The 17,449-nt window shown below is 32.4% G+C and overlaps 4 protein-coding genes across 4 annotated transcripts; 3 read left to right on the top strand and 1 right to left on the bottom strand.

Annotated features, from left to right (window-relative positions):
* Window positions 1-80: 80 nt before the first annotated feature.
* On the bottom strand, window positions 81-6,431 carry CYR1 (adenylate cyclase; the record flags this gene model as incomplete). Its single annotated transcript, XM_041548635.1, has 1 exon — window positions 81-6,431. The coding sequence occupies one exon, from the start codon at window positions 6,429-6,431 to the stop codon at window positions 81-83; it is 6,351 nt and encodes a 2,116-aa protein (XP_041404569.1).
* Window positions 6,432-11,725: 5,294 nt separating this feature from the next.
* KABA2_01S15774 (uncharacterized protein) lies at window positions 11,726-12,460 on the top strand (the record flags this gene model as incomplete). The annotated part of the gene is made up of 1 exon (XM_041548634.1): window positions 11,726-12,460. One exon carries the CDS (start codon window positions 11,726-11,728, stop codon window positions 12,458-12,460), a length of 735 nt encoding a protein of 244 aa, XP_041404568.1.
* Window positions 12,461-13,863: 1,403 nt separating this feature from the next.
* Window positions 13,864-14,925, top strand: KABA2_01S15752 (uncharacterized protein; the record flags this gene model as incomplete). The annotated part of the gene is made up of 1 exon (XM_041548633.1): window positions 13,864-14,925. The coding sequence occupies one exon, from the start codon at window positions 13,864-13,866 to the stop codon at window positions 14,923-14,925; it is 1,062 nt and encodes a 353-aa protein (XP_041404567.1).
* Window positions 14,926-15,844: 919 nt separating this feature from the next.
* MEU1 (S-methyl-5-thioadenosine phosphorylase) lies at window positions 15,845-16,813 on the top strand (the record flags this gene model as incomplete). The annotated part of the gene is made up of 1 exon (XM_041548632.1): window positions 15,845-16,813. The coding sequence occupies one exon, from the start codon at window positions 15,845-15,847 to the stop codon at window positions 16,811-16,813; it is 969 nt and encodes a 322-aa protein (XP_041404566.1).
* Between the last annotated feature and the right edge of the window lie 636 nt (window positions 16,814-17,449).

Here is a 17,449-nt window from a genome sequence, read left to right as displayed (position 1 = left end):
ACAGAAATAAGTAAATAAAAACATTAATAAATAATTTCCATTATCAAAGGTGTACATTATATATATATACGTATGCATCTCTATTTATTTCCAGATCTTGAATTCACCATAGCATCGTGAGCGGCTAATAATTTATCAACAAGTTCAAATACACTCATAGATGGAGAGTTTCTTTCATTACTACCATGTATAGTCAATCCATTCGATACTTTTTGACGCAACTGTAAAACTGCAACGACGGCTTCAATTCTTGTTATTAAATGATCAAAAAATGATGCAATATCTTTTTCATTTATGGTACTCATAATAGAATCTTGAGATTTGTGATCTAACATTATAAAATTAGAATTTTGGTGTTGTTTACTATCATTTTCAGAATGACCACCACTTACCACCGATAAAATACTTTCTAATTTATTCGATGCGGCTCTTAACCTAAACAACAAATCTTGATCTATAGTTTTAAATTCATCATCCTCAGTTACAAATTCATGTCTCGAAGCTAAAATCTTCGGATAAACAATAGTGATGAATTCTTTAGCTTCTAAACCCTTTAATTTCTTCTCTCCAAGATCAAAGAATTCCCAACCGATGTTTTCCAAAATTGTGATTTCTTTCTCCAAGACTTCACCGATAATTTCTTCACCATAGGCACTAACTAACGATTTCTTACCAGATTTCACATTTTCATGATATTTCATAATCTTGTTAAATTCTGAAACAAAGTCACTACTTAAAGTAATCTGACCACCATCAGCAATACCAGAGACTCTCGAAGCTTTGTTAACTACCGGACCTAAATAATCCATTCTTTGGGTAACCAAGTCTAGTTCCAATACTGGCGCACCCCAATGGATACCCATACGGACAGAAAGACCCTGGTATATTTTAACACCATTTTCATCTTTTAACAAACCACCCTCTTGTATAGAAGTAATTTCTTCAGGCCATTGAGCATCTAATAATTTTAATTGAACACTTAAACACCATACCAATGCGCTTGTTGGAGTTGGGAATGTAACCATGAACGCATCACCTTCTGTCTTCACTTCATAACCACCAAATATTCGTAACTGTCTACGCATAACATCGTTGTGTGTTTTGATGGCAGTTCTCATAGCATCAGGGAACATTTCCCACAAAAAGGTAGAACTTTTAATATCAGTGAAAACTACGGCGAGATTACCAGTAGGTGGGGCAATCTCAGGTTGCAATCTTCTCAAAGTAGTATCTTCCAATGTAGTTCTTCTCGTCATCAAAGAATTTTTATTAAGTGTGAATTGATTTTGCTGTTCAGTGCTGTCTGACAGCGCCAGACATAAAATAGTGATATTTTCTGAACAACCATAAGCAATTGCATGATCCTTCATTTCTTCCGCAGCCAACATTGGATTAGGAATATTTTCTCTTGCAATATCACATGCAACCTCATAACTCATAAAATCCCACAAGTTATGTGTAGCAACAATCAACATTTCATCTGCTTTAGTTAAGCTAACAACGGAAATATCTGGAGAAGCATGTATGTGGGGTAACAAATCGAAGAAACCGACTGCCCTAGACACATCTACAACACCATCCAATTTTCCATTGTTGACGTATCCTCCTGATATTCTAATCCTTTCGTATTCTTCTCTTTTTGAAGGGATATGTAACTTAGTCAATTGCTGGAAATCACCATTGTTCTTAGAGAGCACTGCCATACAATCACCTATGTTGGCTGAAAACAATCTCGTTCCTTTAATGTATATAACCGTACAACATGCCCCACTTAGAAGATCTGCTGAAGTTAAATTCTCAACATTAGTACCACTATCAACAGAAGATAACATACCATTAATCTCTTTATTCAGTTGCAAGAAACTAAAACGAAGTGCTTTCCTGATATCATTATCTTCTTTATCACCATATTTTTCAAGTTGGCGGATTAAGATTTTATCATAAATATCTCTCACGATTCTGGAAATATTGTGTCCGTAATCTGCATTTTGGTTTTTAATATCATGTAAACACAATAGACATTCGTCGTCATTACCTCTAAATCTTTCAAAAGTTACATCCTTAGAGGAAACATAATCCCGTTGACCTAATGTATCTGCCACACCATATTTCATACCGTTAATGGTAGATGCAGTAGTTCTTAAACGGAAGTTACTTGTTTCATCTGGAACTCTACTCGTATTGATAGTTACGTCCATCAACCCCAACTCTTTCAACTGGGGCAATATAGTCAAATCTGACATATCGACACTCAATTCAGAGTTGTAGAAGGATCTAATCTCGAATCTCTTATTACCAGAAAAGTTTAGGTACTTTAATTCCTTGTTGTCTCTCCAATTCCAATCGTAATGGAAATTAGAGATGTTATACTTAAGTTGATTAGAACCAACATCAAGTGTGTTTAAATGCTTTAAGAGCGATAATTCGGAAGGAAGAGATAATAATTGATTACCATTTAACATCAAAGTCTTTAATTGTTTCCATTTCATAACAGTGTCACTAGGTAAAGTACGTAAACCGTTACCTGATAAGTATAATTCGGTTAGATTTTCCAGCTTTAAATTAGAAACGTCTGATAAATTATTATAAGATAAATTTAGAAGTTTCAGATTAACAAAACAATTGAATAAAGACCACATGTCATCATTAAATTGATTATCAGCAGCAATGAAAAACATCAAGCTTTTTGTTAATTTCGAACTACTCAACATAGCGTGCGAAAAATCAGGATTAATGTCTCCAGCACCAAACATATTTGAAGATATATTTAAAGTAGTTAATTCAATATTTTCCATACAGGAAAAAACATCTCTAATATTATTAGAATGTAAGTCAAGTGATCTTAAGTTCCTTAAGTTGCAAAATTCAGGTGGTAAACTTTCAAGTTTATTTCGTGATACAGATAAGTAAACCAATTTCTCTAACATTCCGATTTCCGATGGTAGCCTCGTTAAGTTATTTTCGTTCAATTCTAACTTTTCTAATCTTGATAAACTTGTAAATAGTTTACCTGGTAAACTAGCTAATTGAGCATTATTCAAGGACAAAGATGTCATATTAACAGGGTAAAATTTTTTGAACGCTATAATTGTAATTGGATTCTCTTGGATTTCCAAAGCTCTCAATTTTGGTACGACATCTTCAAATTTTGAAATTCTATTATTGGTTATATACAAGTTTTGCAAGTTGGCAGCATTCGTATTTATTGAAGTAATTCTATTAAATCTTAGATTCAATGTTCTTAAGTTTTTCATACCAGATATATCACCTATTCTGTTTAGTTTATTATGGGAAATATTTATTTTGGCTACTTTGACTAATTGATTAATGCTTTCAGGCAATACTTGAATTTTGTTGTAAGACAAGTCAATTTGTAACAGATTAGTACAGTTATTAATTACCGATGGATATCTACTGAATCTATTGGAAGAAAGATCTAATAGTTGCAGGTTTTTTAATTGGGAAAAACCTTGCGGTAATTTATCTAATTCATTACACTGAAGATTTAAAATTGTCAAGTTGCCTAGTCTCGATATAGAGTTCGGTACCTTCTTAATAAAATTTCTTTGCAGCTCCAAAGACACTAATTTATAAGCTTCAGTAATATTTGTAGGGAACTTTGAAGCACGTACATTGACTATCCTTAAACTTAATAATTTAATGGCACTCTCAATAAACTCTAAGGGCAGAAATATGTTGGCATTATTAGATACATCTAAACTCTCGATCTCAGAAGTATGTTGATAAAATATAATAGGAGGAGTAGTTAAATTCATATTTCTTAAATCCACATGGACAAAATCACTTCTTAATAGTCTCTTTTCTTGTTCTGGAGTAAAGTGTGATGCTGTGACAGGATGGAACAAGAATTTAAACACGAAACTTAAATCCTCGACACCGATAATATGCAACGGATCTGACTTCCTGTAACCATTTAACAATAACAATTTTCTCTCTACTAAAATCGGTTTTGATAATGGCCTTAAAATCTTAGACAATTTACCAACCTTCAAAGATATTTGATAATTTGTTGGAACAGATATATTAAACTTCTTCTTTAAGGTTGGGATCATTTCTTCTACGGTAGTACTTGGGGTACATGATAAAGTTGTGAATGTATCATCAGTATTAAAGACACGGATCGCATAATGTCTTTTTGGATCTAAATCACTGAAATCTTTATAATAACGTTCCAATTCATATTCAACCTTATCGGATTTTTCATCATCGACATTTTTCGTGGTAGTTGGAAAATCCTGTTTGTTTAATGATAACAAATTAATAGAGGAAAAAGCCCTTCCATTTAAATCTGTATTGGTTTTCTGAGGGGTTTGATAACGATGACGTCGATCAGTTTGGATATCGTAAAAATCCTCATCTTCTTCAGAAGAACTTGTATACGAATGAGTATCCGCACTTATATCGGTAATGGAATCGTTTGAAGATGACGTTTCGGAAAATTCATATTCATTTTGCATATATTTGGTTCTTTCTAATGCGTTAGATGATTCATTCGTTGTTTCTGCTACTGACTCCTCTAGTGCAGAATCTATCTGACTACTCTGTTTTTCGTTACGTCTATTACTATTTACTTTGAAAGTCAATAAATCATCTGCCATTTGTTTCTTCTTTTCTTTCAATTTTCTTCTTCTAGCTCTAGCTTTGGCCTTCTTCTTAGCTCTTGCCTTCTCCAAATCAGATTCGACATCCCAACTTTCTGGAGCTACCCATTCATTCGTATTTTTATGCGAGGCAAATGGAGATAAACTTGCAGACGAATTTGTTGCCCAACGTTGAATATCAGCTAACGAATGTGATTTTTTACCAAAAGGTCTAAAATTTGTATCTGAAATATCTGTACTTGTCCCACTTGCAGATTTTTTTAATTCCTTAATGTTATCACTACTATATGCAGATAATTCTGGTTCTTTAGGAATATAATCGTTAATATCATGCCCATTGAAGGTATGATCTCCTTGGTTTGGTTGTACAGTCTTTGTAATGTCCGTTAAATCTGCTAAATTTGTATCCAAGGGGAATAATGCTGCTTTATTAGAACTACTATCGCTAGAACTACTGTCATTATGAATATATTCTTTTGGTATGTTTTGTATTGGTTCTTCTTTCTTTGTTGTGGCTAATTTTGACATTCTTAATTCCTTCGGTATAAAAATATCCCTTGGAGTTGCACACTCCTTTTGTGATGCCCATGATTTAATATTTGTTGTTGAAGGGGAGATACCACTCATGACAGATGATCTTCTTTGAGACGACAAAGAAGAAGCTTGTGTATTAACAGATGATGGTTTATGTTTTGAAACGTTCGTTGATAACTGGACTTCCGATCCCGAATATTGTGTAGTAGCAAACTGCGAGTTTGTACTGTGTTGTTTTGATGTTGGTTCTTTCCCCTGCTCAGCATTAAATAGCGTACTATGCGATATTTCCTGTTTCATAGTCTCAGGTTCATGAGCTATACTAGAAACAACATCAGCTACTTTATTCCTTATTGCATTTGGAACTTTTTCAATTGGGTGAGTCAACGGTCCTAAATTGATTGAATTACGGGAATCTCGTCTCTGTGATCGTATGGATGACATAGCAGTGGATGGTATTGACGATACAATGGAGGGCATGGGACTATTAACATCTGGAATTTCTGTTGTAGATGGTGTTGTTGTCTTTAAATATTTTGATGTAGTAGAAGAAGTTGAGTTTTTATTACTATTGTTATTGTTATTATTATGTGAACCAGCACTAGAGAATCTTTTGAATAGTGCTCCAGCAAAAGAAGTCTTTCTTGGTGGTACAATTTCTGTACTACCACTATTACTGGATGAATGCAAATGATGATGATGATGATGGTTATGAAGTGGTCCTCTCGGTGAATGAAATAAAGATTTCCCAGTGGAAGTAGAACTGTTGTCATTTTTTGTATTATTTTCTTTATTTTTTGAATCTGAATCATTATGCAATTTAATCAAATTTTCTTTTGATCCATTATCAAAATTCAAAGTATTTGTTGAAATAGAACTTATTGTTCTCTTTAATAGTGTTTGAGCTTTTCTTTGTGGTTTTGAAGAGCTTTCAATAGATGTTACATCATCATTAGCACTTCTTAAAGAGTCTTTACTTTTTGTCTTTTTCAGAAAATTCGTGCTTGTTGTAATATTCCCTCTCTGTGATTTTTTCATCTTTGAATTGGATACCCCAGACGTTGTTGTTGTTAATGGTGAGGTAGAGTACATTCCAGGTCTCTCTTCATATTGTTGTTTAAAATGAGGTGGTTCATCATGTATTGCTTTATCAAATCTGGGAGTAATATTTGAATTACTCAAAGTTTCACTAGTAGACTCCTTAAAATACACATGCTTTGAATGATTATGGTCATTTTTCAAACTAGATGAATTACTATGAAAACTAGGTGACATTGTGAAAAGTAATATTTTATTTTGTATATATTATTATTAGTATTCTTATTTTTGGGATATATATATACTCATATATGTATATGTGTGTGTATGTGTGTGTGTGAGTGTTGAAATTGTGATATACCCAGGAATATTTTGAAATGATGATAACCAAATTGAAAATAAAAAAATGGTTTCTATAACCCAATCAATGTTTATTCTTATATCTATCTTTGTTTATTTTTCTAGCTTAATATAACATATTGTTGTTGTATCAGGGGTTAAAGTATCCTTATTATTCAATTAAATTTTTCAAAATAGTGACTTTCTTGAGATTCTTACAAGCCTAAAGGCAGAAAAAAATAACAGCTATAAAGCGCTGTGGAAAGAATACCTAATTAATCGAATTAGGGTTAAATATATACACATACAAATATATTTTCAAATACGTTTAATGGCGGGTCGTACTGTATGACATTGAATAGTCGTTTTACACGTAGTTAGGAGAACTCCTCATATACATTAAACCGATACATTATTATACAAAGGGTATAAGAAGACTTCTCCAAGTCATCCTAAATCTATTTTAAATTCATGAATCAGAAATATCAAGCAAAATTTAAAGTAAAACAAATAAAAGAGTGCATTGATCAGTACGATGATCTATAACTGAGTTTAGAAGAGAATACGTGCAATCTTTGAGCCAACATTGCTTGTATTTTTATAGTGACTTTCTCATTAATATTATTATTATGTATAAGGAAACAATATTTTCCAAAATATATATTTATTGAATTTACTATTAAATCTTATTGAGAATATCTCTTTATTTAATATTATGAGCTGCTTTATATAACAGGCACAGATCAAAACTCCCACTTTTTATTCTTTGTTTTTTTGTTATCAATAACGAAACTTCCCAAACTTGAGCCAATACGATTGAATCTTGCTTATCGAAGTATCAGAACTCACTTTCATTTGTTTGTTTATTATTGTTGTTATTAACAGTAATAATAAATAATATTTGGAGATATTGTGTTTAAACTGATTTGGTAAGAGAGTAGACGCGTATTGAATTAGTTTTGTGTACCTCTGTCATTTATAAAGAACACTTGTATAAATAACATTGGCCCTTAGTCTGGATTACGAACGGCTGACATTTATAAAGTACACTCATCTAAATATCATTCGTGTCCCTATTATGTAAAATAGTATACAAGCTAGTCAGATAAATATATAGACAGATACCCAGACATATCTCGAGGAGCTAGTATCTCTTTAATAAATGAAGTAATGTACAATGGGCATCTCATCGCTGAAAAGTTTTCTTGAAGCTCATCGGCGTTATCGAAAAAATATCTTCTAATAGTTTTTCCGATATTATAATATACATGTCACGTGATAATTAGTGACCACATGATCCTTTTAGAACAGTTGCTCTAGAACATACTTGTATGTTCTATCTGTTCATGAATTGTTACCATAATAAGTATCGCTATTTAATATTCCCACAACAAACCCCTCAGTGAACTAACAATAGACGAACCCCTCAACAGCTTAACCATAGTAATTAAACCAACGTATATAAAGGGAACATTATTCCAGTTATGAAAATAATGTTTCGTCTACTTCTTTTATAATTCATATATAAGAAAAGAGGAGGATTGGAAACAAGTTCTAATTAGTTAACAACATAGTAATAGTAATTGATTATAACCGTCTGTTATATTTTTATCTTCAACCATCCGAGATTACCAATACAACAGGATAATGTTGTATCTGAAACTATTATAATGTAGAAAGTAGCAATACTTAGTTATTACAATTTTATGTTTAGTAAGAATACTATCAAGATATCTAAAATGTCCTAATAAGAAATAAATATTTTATTAGGTAATAGTCGTTTAGGCCATAATCGTTTAGAAAATAAGTTCACTACTTATCAATCGTTTAACCAACAATCGTCTAGGTAACAATAGTTTAGGTAACAAGAAGAAACGAAACTTCGATAAAATAAATGATATATAAAGACAAAGAATTCTGAACTTACATTCGAAGTTAGATTCTATTCGTTCTATAAATTATATATAATATAGAGAGACCGATCGATTATCGTATTAAAAAATATCCGAATTAAATAAAGTAAAGCTTGAAGAGACTAATAAAGGCAAACACTCTATCTCAGATTCTCTACAAGTTAACCAGGAATTGCAAATGGATATATCATGATATATTCAGGTTTTAAAGATTAAGATAATAAAGTAAGGTGTGGTGAATATTATAGAATTATAAAAGGTAAATATAGAAGTATGGTTGGGTTGTTATTCTTGAGAATGTCGCATAATAACAGAATAATACGCGTTTTGTTAGACATTTTGGTAATATATGTGGATGTATTTCAGTTGATAAGTTAAATATAATACAGTAAAGATGGTAGTATATTATTAGTCAATAAAGTGCGAAGATAATATTTTAGGCATAGAGATATATCTGATTTCTCAATGAAGTTGCACAATAATACGGATTAATCACAGGATTAACATATATTAGGTATATAATTATTTATAATAAAATATATAGAATGTTGTTGTTAACCTAGTAGAGTATGTCAGAGTAAATAATTTAACATAATTGAGACAGGTGTGTTCTGTATTCCAGAACATCATATATTAGTGTGACGCTTAGTAAAGACAGCATAACAGCAGAACAACTAGCCCAGATATTTCAGTCATTATTCCACATCCTGACACAGTCGTTTCGGTGTTGTATTTGTATCAGTTGGGTTGCTCTTATTTTTGAAAAATGTGATGTGAGATGTTGAGTTCTGTTTAGGGCATTTGATATTTTCAGTATGATATTTCACCAGTTTTAAATCAGATGTTATGCAATCAATATTTTGACTACAGTAAACAAACAAAGTGTAGTAATATTATTAATAATTGGTTTAGTAAGAGTAACGCTTTGGTTGAGGTCTGTAAACAAATTTGGCATAGGTTGTCACGTATGATATCCCATAGTAAAGTTACAGGCAATGAATCGACGATATCTTATATTCCGTTTGAGACTGGACCGTAATTTCAAATGGGGTTGGAAACGTTGTGGTATTTCATTTTTGATGTGGGTGGAGTGGAGTGGAGGGACCAGTCTCAGATCGAAGTACCATTGTCACGTATTTTGGAATGGTGCAAACAATTGACCATTAACACCAAACAAATCAGTCAATATTCTGTCCCAATTTCTCAAAGTTAGCATTCTGGGTAAGTATGAGTTAGATTGATTGATCCACGTTCTGAAGTAGGTTACATTGTGAGTCTGGTATGTCCTTATTGCAATGTGTGATATCATAGTAAAAATGGTCATTTCGAATATGGGTTTTTCTTGATCAAAACTCTCACCAGTACAATTGTACATCGTTTTAAATGTTATATTTCTTTCTAATATATCCGAATACATTCAAATAGTCATTCATCTAGTACAAGGTTGTTATGTCATCCTTTGCAGTTCCCTTTGATTTGACTCCGAATTCGATTTGACTTCTATTAACCCTGACAAAGGTATTGATTGTCAAATTGTTGATTTCTATCGTATACTTGTTTCTGCCGCTGAAGATGTTACTAATAGTGCAAGTGTCTCTCCTGAAACTTCCTCACCAGCTGCTACCTTGGTTGAAACCAATACCCCACTGCTTTCTGAATAAAGGACCATCAAATGCCAAATATTTTCTAGTCTAGTTCAATCATTTACTGCCGTTCCTATTGTCACTACAGCCACCACCGTCGAACCAATAGCTATTGACTTCGATGATGAGGATGAAAACAGCAATGCAAATGTGGACGGCGTTCGAATCTTAGGTGCTTCTGCTATTTACATTCCAAGTATATCTGGTAATTCACGTGGTTTTATCTTGTCAGCTATATCTGTTACTTCATCCGGAATCCCTGTTAGAGGGTCTTATTATGACATGATCGTGAATGATTCTGCCTCTTATGATGTCATCTACTGATAATGCTTATATTACCTTCATTAGGAATGAGTTGTTATTCAACTACTCTGCTATTTTGAATATCTTTGGTTTCTCGGGAAGTTCTACAGGTCATTATAAATTGTTGTACTTTGCTGGTCTCAATTCTCCCGCTATGGTACTATTTGTTATCCATCTCACTACACTGATAAAAAATGTTTAACATGTTCACCAGACAAGTTTGTTTGTTACACTGACAACTCTGCTAGAGACATATAGTTAAAGAATTATATTGTCGAGGCTTCATTCACTTCAAATCTTATTCTAATTACTTCTAAGTACGTGTATGTGGGAAAGTTTGGCTAGAAGGGTCCATATACGGTATTCTTAAAAATTCTTGATAATAAAAAGACTTACTTTATGACCTTGTCTAGAACTTTCTGACTACCATTCTTCCTTTACAGATAAACAACAACAGAATATCTGTATATCTATTATTTCACAGGCTGACATTGTTTCAATCATTATTGACAATAATTATTTATCGCGGTACATACTTAAACATTAATTTGACATTACTAAGTTACTTTGTCCGAAAGGTGGTAATGAACTGTGTGATACTTTCTAGTCTTAATCTCGTATTTTACAGTATTTCGAAGAATTGAATACATTCGTTCAGGGAAACACATTTTTTGATATTACCCATTTTAGAACCCCGACAAAGCTATCTCATTTGCTTATAACAGCTATATAGAACTAGACTTGAAGTTTTATTGTATTATACAGTCTGGCTTAAAGTCCCATAGCACGACTACATATAGCTATTATATAACCGTAATTAAGGATGCTTTTGCTGGAACAGAGAATGAAAAGAGGTCAAGAAAGGGAGTCCATATCAGCTATGGTAACAGTTTCGCATTTTCTTATAATTTTAAGGATTTTTCTTGAGCTCTTCTGATTTAAATAGCATATTGAAATTTAGAAATAACAAAAAGTACTTTTAGAAGGGTATTATTTAATATATAACCTGACTGGTCTTTTATATTAAGACCATATAAACTATAAAGTATCTAATACATAATAACTATATATATTTTAATCCCTCATGTATCCTTTGGGTTATTACTTTTTACTGATGCTTGTATCTGACATCTTCGTCAGGATTATTTTACTTTAAGGAGTCCTGCTCAGTGTGATAATAAAGTATTTTTATACTCAACTTCTAACATTTATAGTACGACAGGTTCTTTTAGAGACTTAGCTTTGAATCAATGATGTCTGTACATAGCGACCATTTCATCGAGACATAAAAATATGTCTGTACGTAGCGACCATTTCATCGAGACATAAAAATATGTCTAAGCATAGTATAATAAAATCACCGGAACATTCCCAGGCAAATAAACTTGGTATTAACTCGCCATCTATAGGTGAAGTAATTTGCTTGAAATTTGTATATTTAAAAACTTTTCTGAATTTGATGTTAATACTCCATTCAAAGTTTTTTATAATGTTACGGAACATTTTTTGCCAATTGAATCCACCAAACTGGACGACAGGTTTCAAAAATATTCTAGAGGCTTATAATGGTCCGCTTGTTATCTTTGTTAAATATCAAAAACATGAATATTATAATAACACCATAACCACTCACTCCAGATGGTGTCACAACACATCAAGTAATACACTATATAGGATTGTACCTTTGACATGGCATGAAGAATATACTATCAAGGAAGGTTTATCGGGTAAAAAATATTTTGCTTGCTCCATAGAAGGGAATTTATTTAGTGTTTCGGGAAATGTTCCTGATATAAAGATTAATTTGGTAGAACTATTTGGTAACACATTAGTTCAAGCCAATGAAAATAAAAATCTAGTGATGATAGGTGTGTATTGGTTTTTAATGCAAAAGATAGGTAACCATATTCAGATGCTAAAAAATGATATCTTGGAGAAATTCAAACAAAATCGAAACGTCGCATATCTGCGTGGGTCAAAAATGGATATGTACGTAAGAAAAAGGTTTGATAATATCTCAGAAATGGTGTTTCAAGGGAAAGAATTCATCTTTGAGTTAGCAATATAAGCGACATTTTGATTTTTTTTCTCTTTTTTTAAAAGATGATTATTTAACATCTGAATATGGCTACCTATCTTTTGCATTAAAAAATAACACACACCTATCATAACGAGATTTTTATTTTCATTGGCTTGAACTAATGTGTTACCAAATAGTTCTACCAAATTAATCTTTATATCAGGAAAATTTCCTGAAATACTAAACAAACTCCCTTCTATGAAGCAGTTAATATCTTTTTGTTCGGATAGACCTTGGGTAGTAGTGTTACTTGCCTGTTTTCTGTAGTATTATTATTTTTTTTTTTTGCATTTTAACTCTTGATTTAGAAAGTGATTAATTTTAATATGGTTAGTGTATTTATGCAATATCAATCTTGATTCATTTTTAAAAATATAACAACTCAAAGTAAACTTAGAATAAAACTTTAAAAAGTAATAAAAACGAAATGGAAATTGATTTAAATTGACAACGATTTTAGTACCTTTTTATACCTTTTTTTTTCTCTTTAAAACACAAAGTTCCTTTAAATCCCCCTCTCCCACTCTCGCTCAGTGACAGGCGGGGCTATTTTTTTTCATTGTTGCATGCACGGCGTTGCACCACCAATATCTCCAAATATTATTTTCTGCACAATTCATTTATTGTTACTGGTAATAACAACAATAACAAACGAATAAATGAGGGTGAGCTCTGATACTTCGATAAGGAAGAATCAATCTTATTGGTTCAAAGTTGGGGAAGTTTCGTTATTGATAACAAACAAATGACGGTGAGTGCTACGACTTCGATATCCATCATTCATTCTCATTGGTTCGAATACACAAAGTTCCTTTCCTAATAATAGACAAACAAAAAATAGAGAAAACAGAGTTCTAATCTCTGTTTGCTACAGAAAGTAGATTACAGTATTAAATAAAGAGATCTTCTCAATAAGATTTAATAGTAAATTCAATAAACATATACTTTATGGTCCGTCGTTCTGTCGCCACTGCGGTTTGCGGAATTACGTCATCGCGCACTTGGAATTCCGCACCAACATGTGTCAATATCTGCATCAATTTTATCAAACGGAAGAAAAGGTTATTATTTGACAGATATATTCTATCCAGCATACATACGTTTTTAATAGCATCAGAACCCCATCACCTGATGTTCGTTGGTTACGTTTTTTACACGCAGTCACCGTCTTGTAGGGAAGGAACAGAATAGTTGATAAGGGGCGCACCCATCGTGTTCTGTAAGCATTTTACCTTCTTTGAAGTTAAGAGCTATCTTGTAAGACTATATATACACACACACATAGATCTTCTGTCAATTTGCCATTTTTCCAGTCTGCTCTAATTTAACTAATTAGAGTGGTCTAAGCTGCAGTGCAACACGACATTACCTCATCCGATTACTATAAAAACATGGATGCGTTTCAAAGAAACGACAGTATCATTCTAAAAGGAACTAATTTCAAATTCAAGCCGTTATTTGGCCACTATGTTAACCCGAAATTCAATAGTCTGGTGTTCAATCTGATGGCGGAATATGGACATTCCATAACAAAGGGGCAGCCAATAATGGAGAAAGGCTACTATCGTCCAGTGCCTCAACCAGGGCGTAGCCTTGTCGTAAAACCAGTACACACCGCATTACAACCTTTCTACAGGCCTTATTTTGATCGTATGTTACTGATCATCGGAAGTGATAGGAGCAGTACCATTGTTCTCAGCTCCCCGATAAAAGGGAAGCCGAAGGGGTTATGCGACATCTCAGAGTTCACAGGGGAATCTGAGGGGTTTAGGCCTATATTACGGTCTGTAGAGACAGGTCCCCCGTTCACTCCATTAAATTATGACACAACCGAGGTGGACTTAAAAAAGGGTTGGCATAAAACTGTGAATTTAGGTACGTTTAATAAGGCTAAGTTCTATGTCGTTCCAAATCCTTTGGAATATTTCCCAATGCTATTTGTCAATTGTTCTCAGAAAAATATAAAAAACATTTATGCAAACATTACTAGTCTGCTACTAGCTAAGAAGGATCCACGGTTTTATGACCCCTCATCCTTTCTTAGCGCCATCCAGAGACCTCTGGTGTTCAGAATAGTTGGGAGTCAAGTCCTACACCGACAACGTTTACCCGGGATAGACGTGACAGAAGAAGAATATGTCCACCGAAGAAATGAATATTTGTGCAGAAGAAACCGATACATGGTGTCAGATTGTCGATGCCGTTCTAATGTAGAGCTTATCGAGCCATTTCCTCAGAATCCACCAGAACAGGAATGTTCTTGGGCCTGTGCAGAAGCGTACAATCACAATGTCCGTATTCGTAGCCTTGGCACTAACCATTATGTGAGTTGTTATACTTATAATGCATCGTCAGAACCACCGCGCTATACGCAAAGGAATAATGAATGCGAATGTTCAACTCGTGGCACGGAGCTGAGGGAGGCCAAAGAGGAGTATCACATATATAAGTGACTTTGGAGTTATTTGGGATTGGCACTAGATCGTTGTGTTCTACGATGTATATCTATATATGTAGTGAAAGATATATAATTATTATTAACCCTAATATGAGTAGTTAGGCACTTTTTGCATAGCGCTTTATATCTCTTATTTTTTCTGCCTTTAAGACTTGAAAGAATTTCAAGAAACTATGAATTTTTGTAAGCGTGACAAGAAGATAATTGAACCAAAATTTAAATAACAACTATTCAATAAATTACATTGAGTAGATATTTGAAATTGAATTAATTATATAAAATAATTACTATATTTATTACCAATATACAATTGATTAATATGAAATATCTGGTTCATTCACTATGATTTCCTTTTTTCTATAATATCCCGTTTTATAAATTGCTTACATTAATTATAGTCGAACTTATCTACCTATGTATTACAATATTTACTACGTAAAAGAGACCAAAAGTGATAGATGGAGGTAATTAGTAAATTGTAATTAGAATAGATACATACTTCCTGCTCGTATGTTATCATAGTGCGTCGCTTATTGTCTGAAATTTAAAAAAATACTATAAAAAAGGAAAAAGATAGCGAATGACGGTAACGTGAGAAAGAGAATTTTCTCTCCTCTAAAACGGAAAAACTAAGCGAGCGATGAAGATGAAGTGAAAATAATGAAAAGAAATCAAAAATTTTCATTTTTCGTTGTCGTTTTTTCTTTTTTTAATATTCTGACTTGATATCATTCGATGCCCTAGTATTTTATTGTTGACACTAAAAGATTTGCTCGATGAAACTTGATAACATATTTTAAATTATAAACAGATAAATATACCCTAGGTTATCTTTTTACCGACATTCTAAGAAGTTGAGAAAATAACGGCCATATCTTAATAACAAATATAATCATATACTCATATTTTTTTCAATGACTATCTCTGCTTTACCGACTACATTCGATGAAGCTGTGGATCTTGCTATCATCGGTGGTACAGGTCTATACCAATTAGATTGTCTTAAACCTGTTGCTGTCTTACCACCAATACAAACTCCATGGGGTGCTACATCCTCTCCCATTACAATAGCTGTATTTATTGGTGATTCTAATACTACTAATAATAAATTTGTTGTTGCATTCATATCTAGACATGGTATTAATCATGAATTTCCACCAACTCATGTACCATTTAGAGCTAATATTGCTGCTATTAAGAAATTACAATGTAAAGCAGTATTATCATTTAGTGCTGTTGGTTCATTACAAGAACATATTAAACCAAGAGATTTTGTATTACCACAACAATTAATCGATCGTACTAAAGGTATTAGAAATTCATCATATTTTAATGAAATTGGTTTAGTAGGCCATGTTGGATTTGGTAATCCATTCTCAACTAAATTTGCAGATTTTATATATCAATTTAAAGATATTTTAACTAACCCTGATTCTGATGAACCTTGTTTAATGCATTATGATCAAGACACTACTGTTATATGTATGGAAGGCCCACAATTTTCAACTCGTGCAGAATCAAAGATGTATAAAATGTTAGGTGGTGATATTATTAATATGAGTGTTATCCCAGAGGCTAAACTAGCTCGTGAATGTGAATTACCTTATCAAATGATATGTATGTCAACAGATTATGACGCTTGGAGAGATCATGAAGATTCAGTCACTGTAGATGCTGTTTTTGGTCATTTGGCTAATAATGGTAGAAATGCTAATGCTTTGGCTACTAAAATAGTTAAAGAAATGGCTAAAAACTTACCTGAATTTATGATTAATGGAGATGGTTTAAAAGGTTCTATTAAAATGTCTGTGGCTACTAAAGCTGATGTCATGTCAGAACAAACTTTACAAAATGTTAGATTCTTATTTCCAGAATATTGGTGAATCGTAAATATATATATATATATATATTTATTTATTCATATTATTTATGATTTTATAAATGATTTGGTCCTGGCGAATTCATTAAATATGAGTATTTTGGACTTGCAACATATGCCTCATTAGTCATAGATAGAGAATGTTTGTTATTATTCTTAAAATCGTAACCTGGTGTAATGTATGGATTACTACTACTACTATTATTATTATTAAAATTATTGTTTGAATAATTGTTTGTCGCAGCTGTTTTCCGTAAATCACCAAATGCATTAGTCCTATATATACTATTGTTTATTGGTTGGAAATGCATATTTTCTAGTTGTTGTTGTTGTCTTAATTTTTGTGGTGTTTTCAAAGATTTGAATAAGAATGGAGTGCTTGGAGTGCCATCAACAGCTACATTTGAATTATTTTTTTTATGTAATGATTGACCAGGCCCATTCATTTGAATTAAATGTGGTTTATTCATATTTTCGTTAATGGATTGATTCCCAAATTTAAATTGAGTGCCCTTTTCTTTGTTATTGGAATTGATGTTATTTAAACCTAATAATTGTTTTTGTTTATCAGATAATTTCAAATCAGTAGTCTTACCATTAGAAAATAATCTATAAATTGAAAATATTAAGTTACAACAAA

Source organism: Maudiozyma barnettii, assembly GCF_903064755.1.
Source record: "Maudiozyma barnettii strain CLIB 1767 genome assembly, contig: KABA2_01, whole genome shotgun sequence".
Lineage (NCBI taxonomy): Eukaryota > Fungi > Ascomycota > Saccharomycetes > Saccharomycetales > Saccharomycetaceae > Maudiozyma > Maudiozyma barnettii.
The sequence above is the reverse complement of the archived record's forward strand: the minus strand, read 5'-3'. Positions and strand labels throughout refer to the sequence as shown.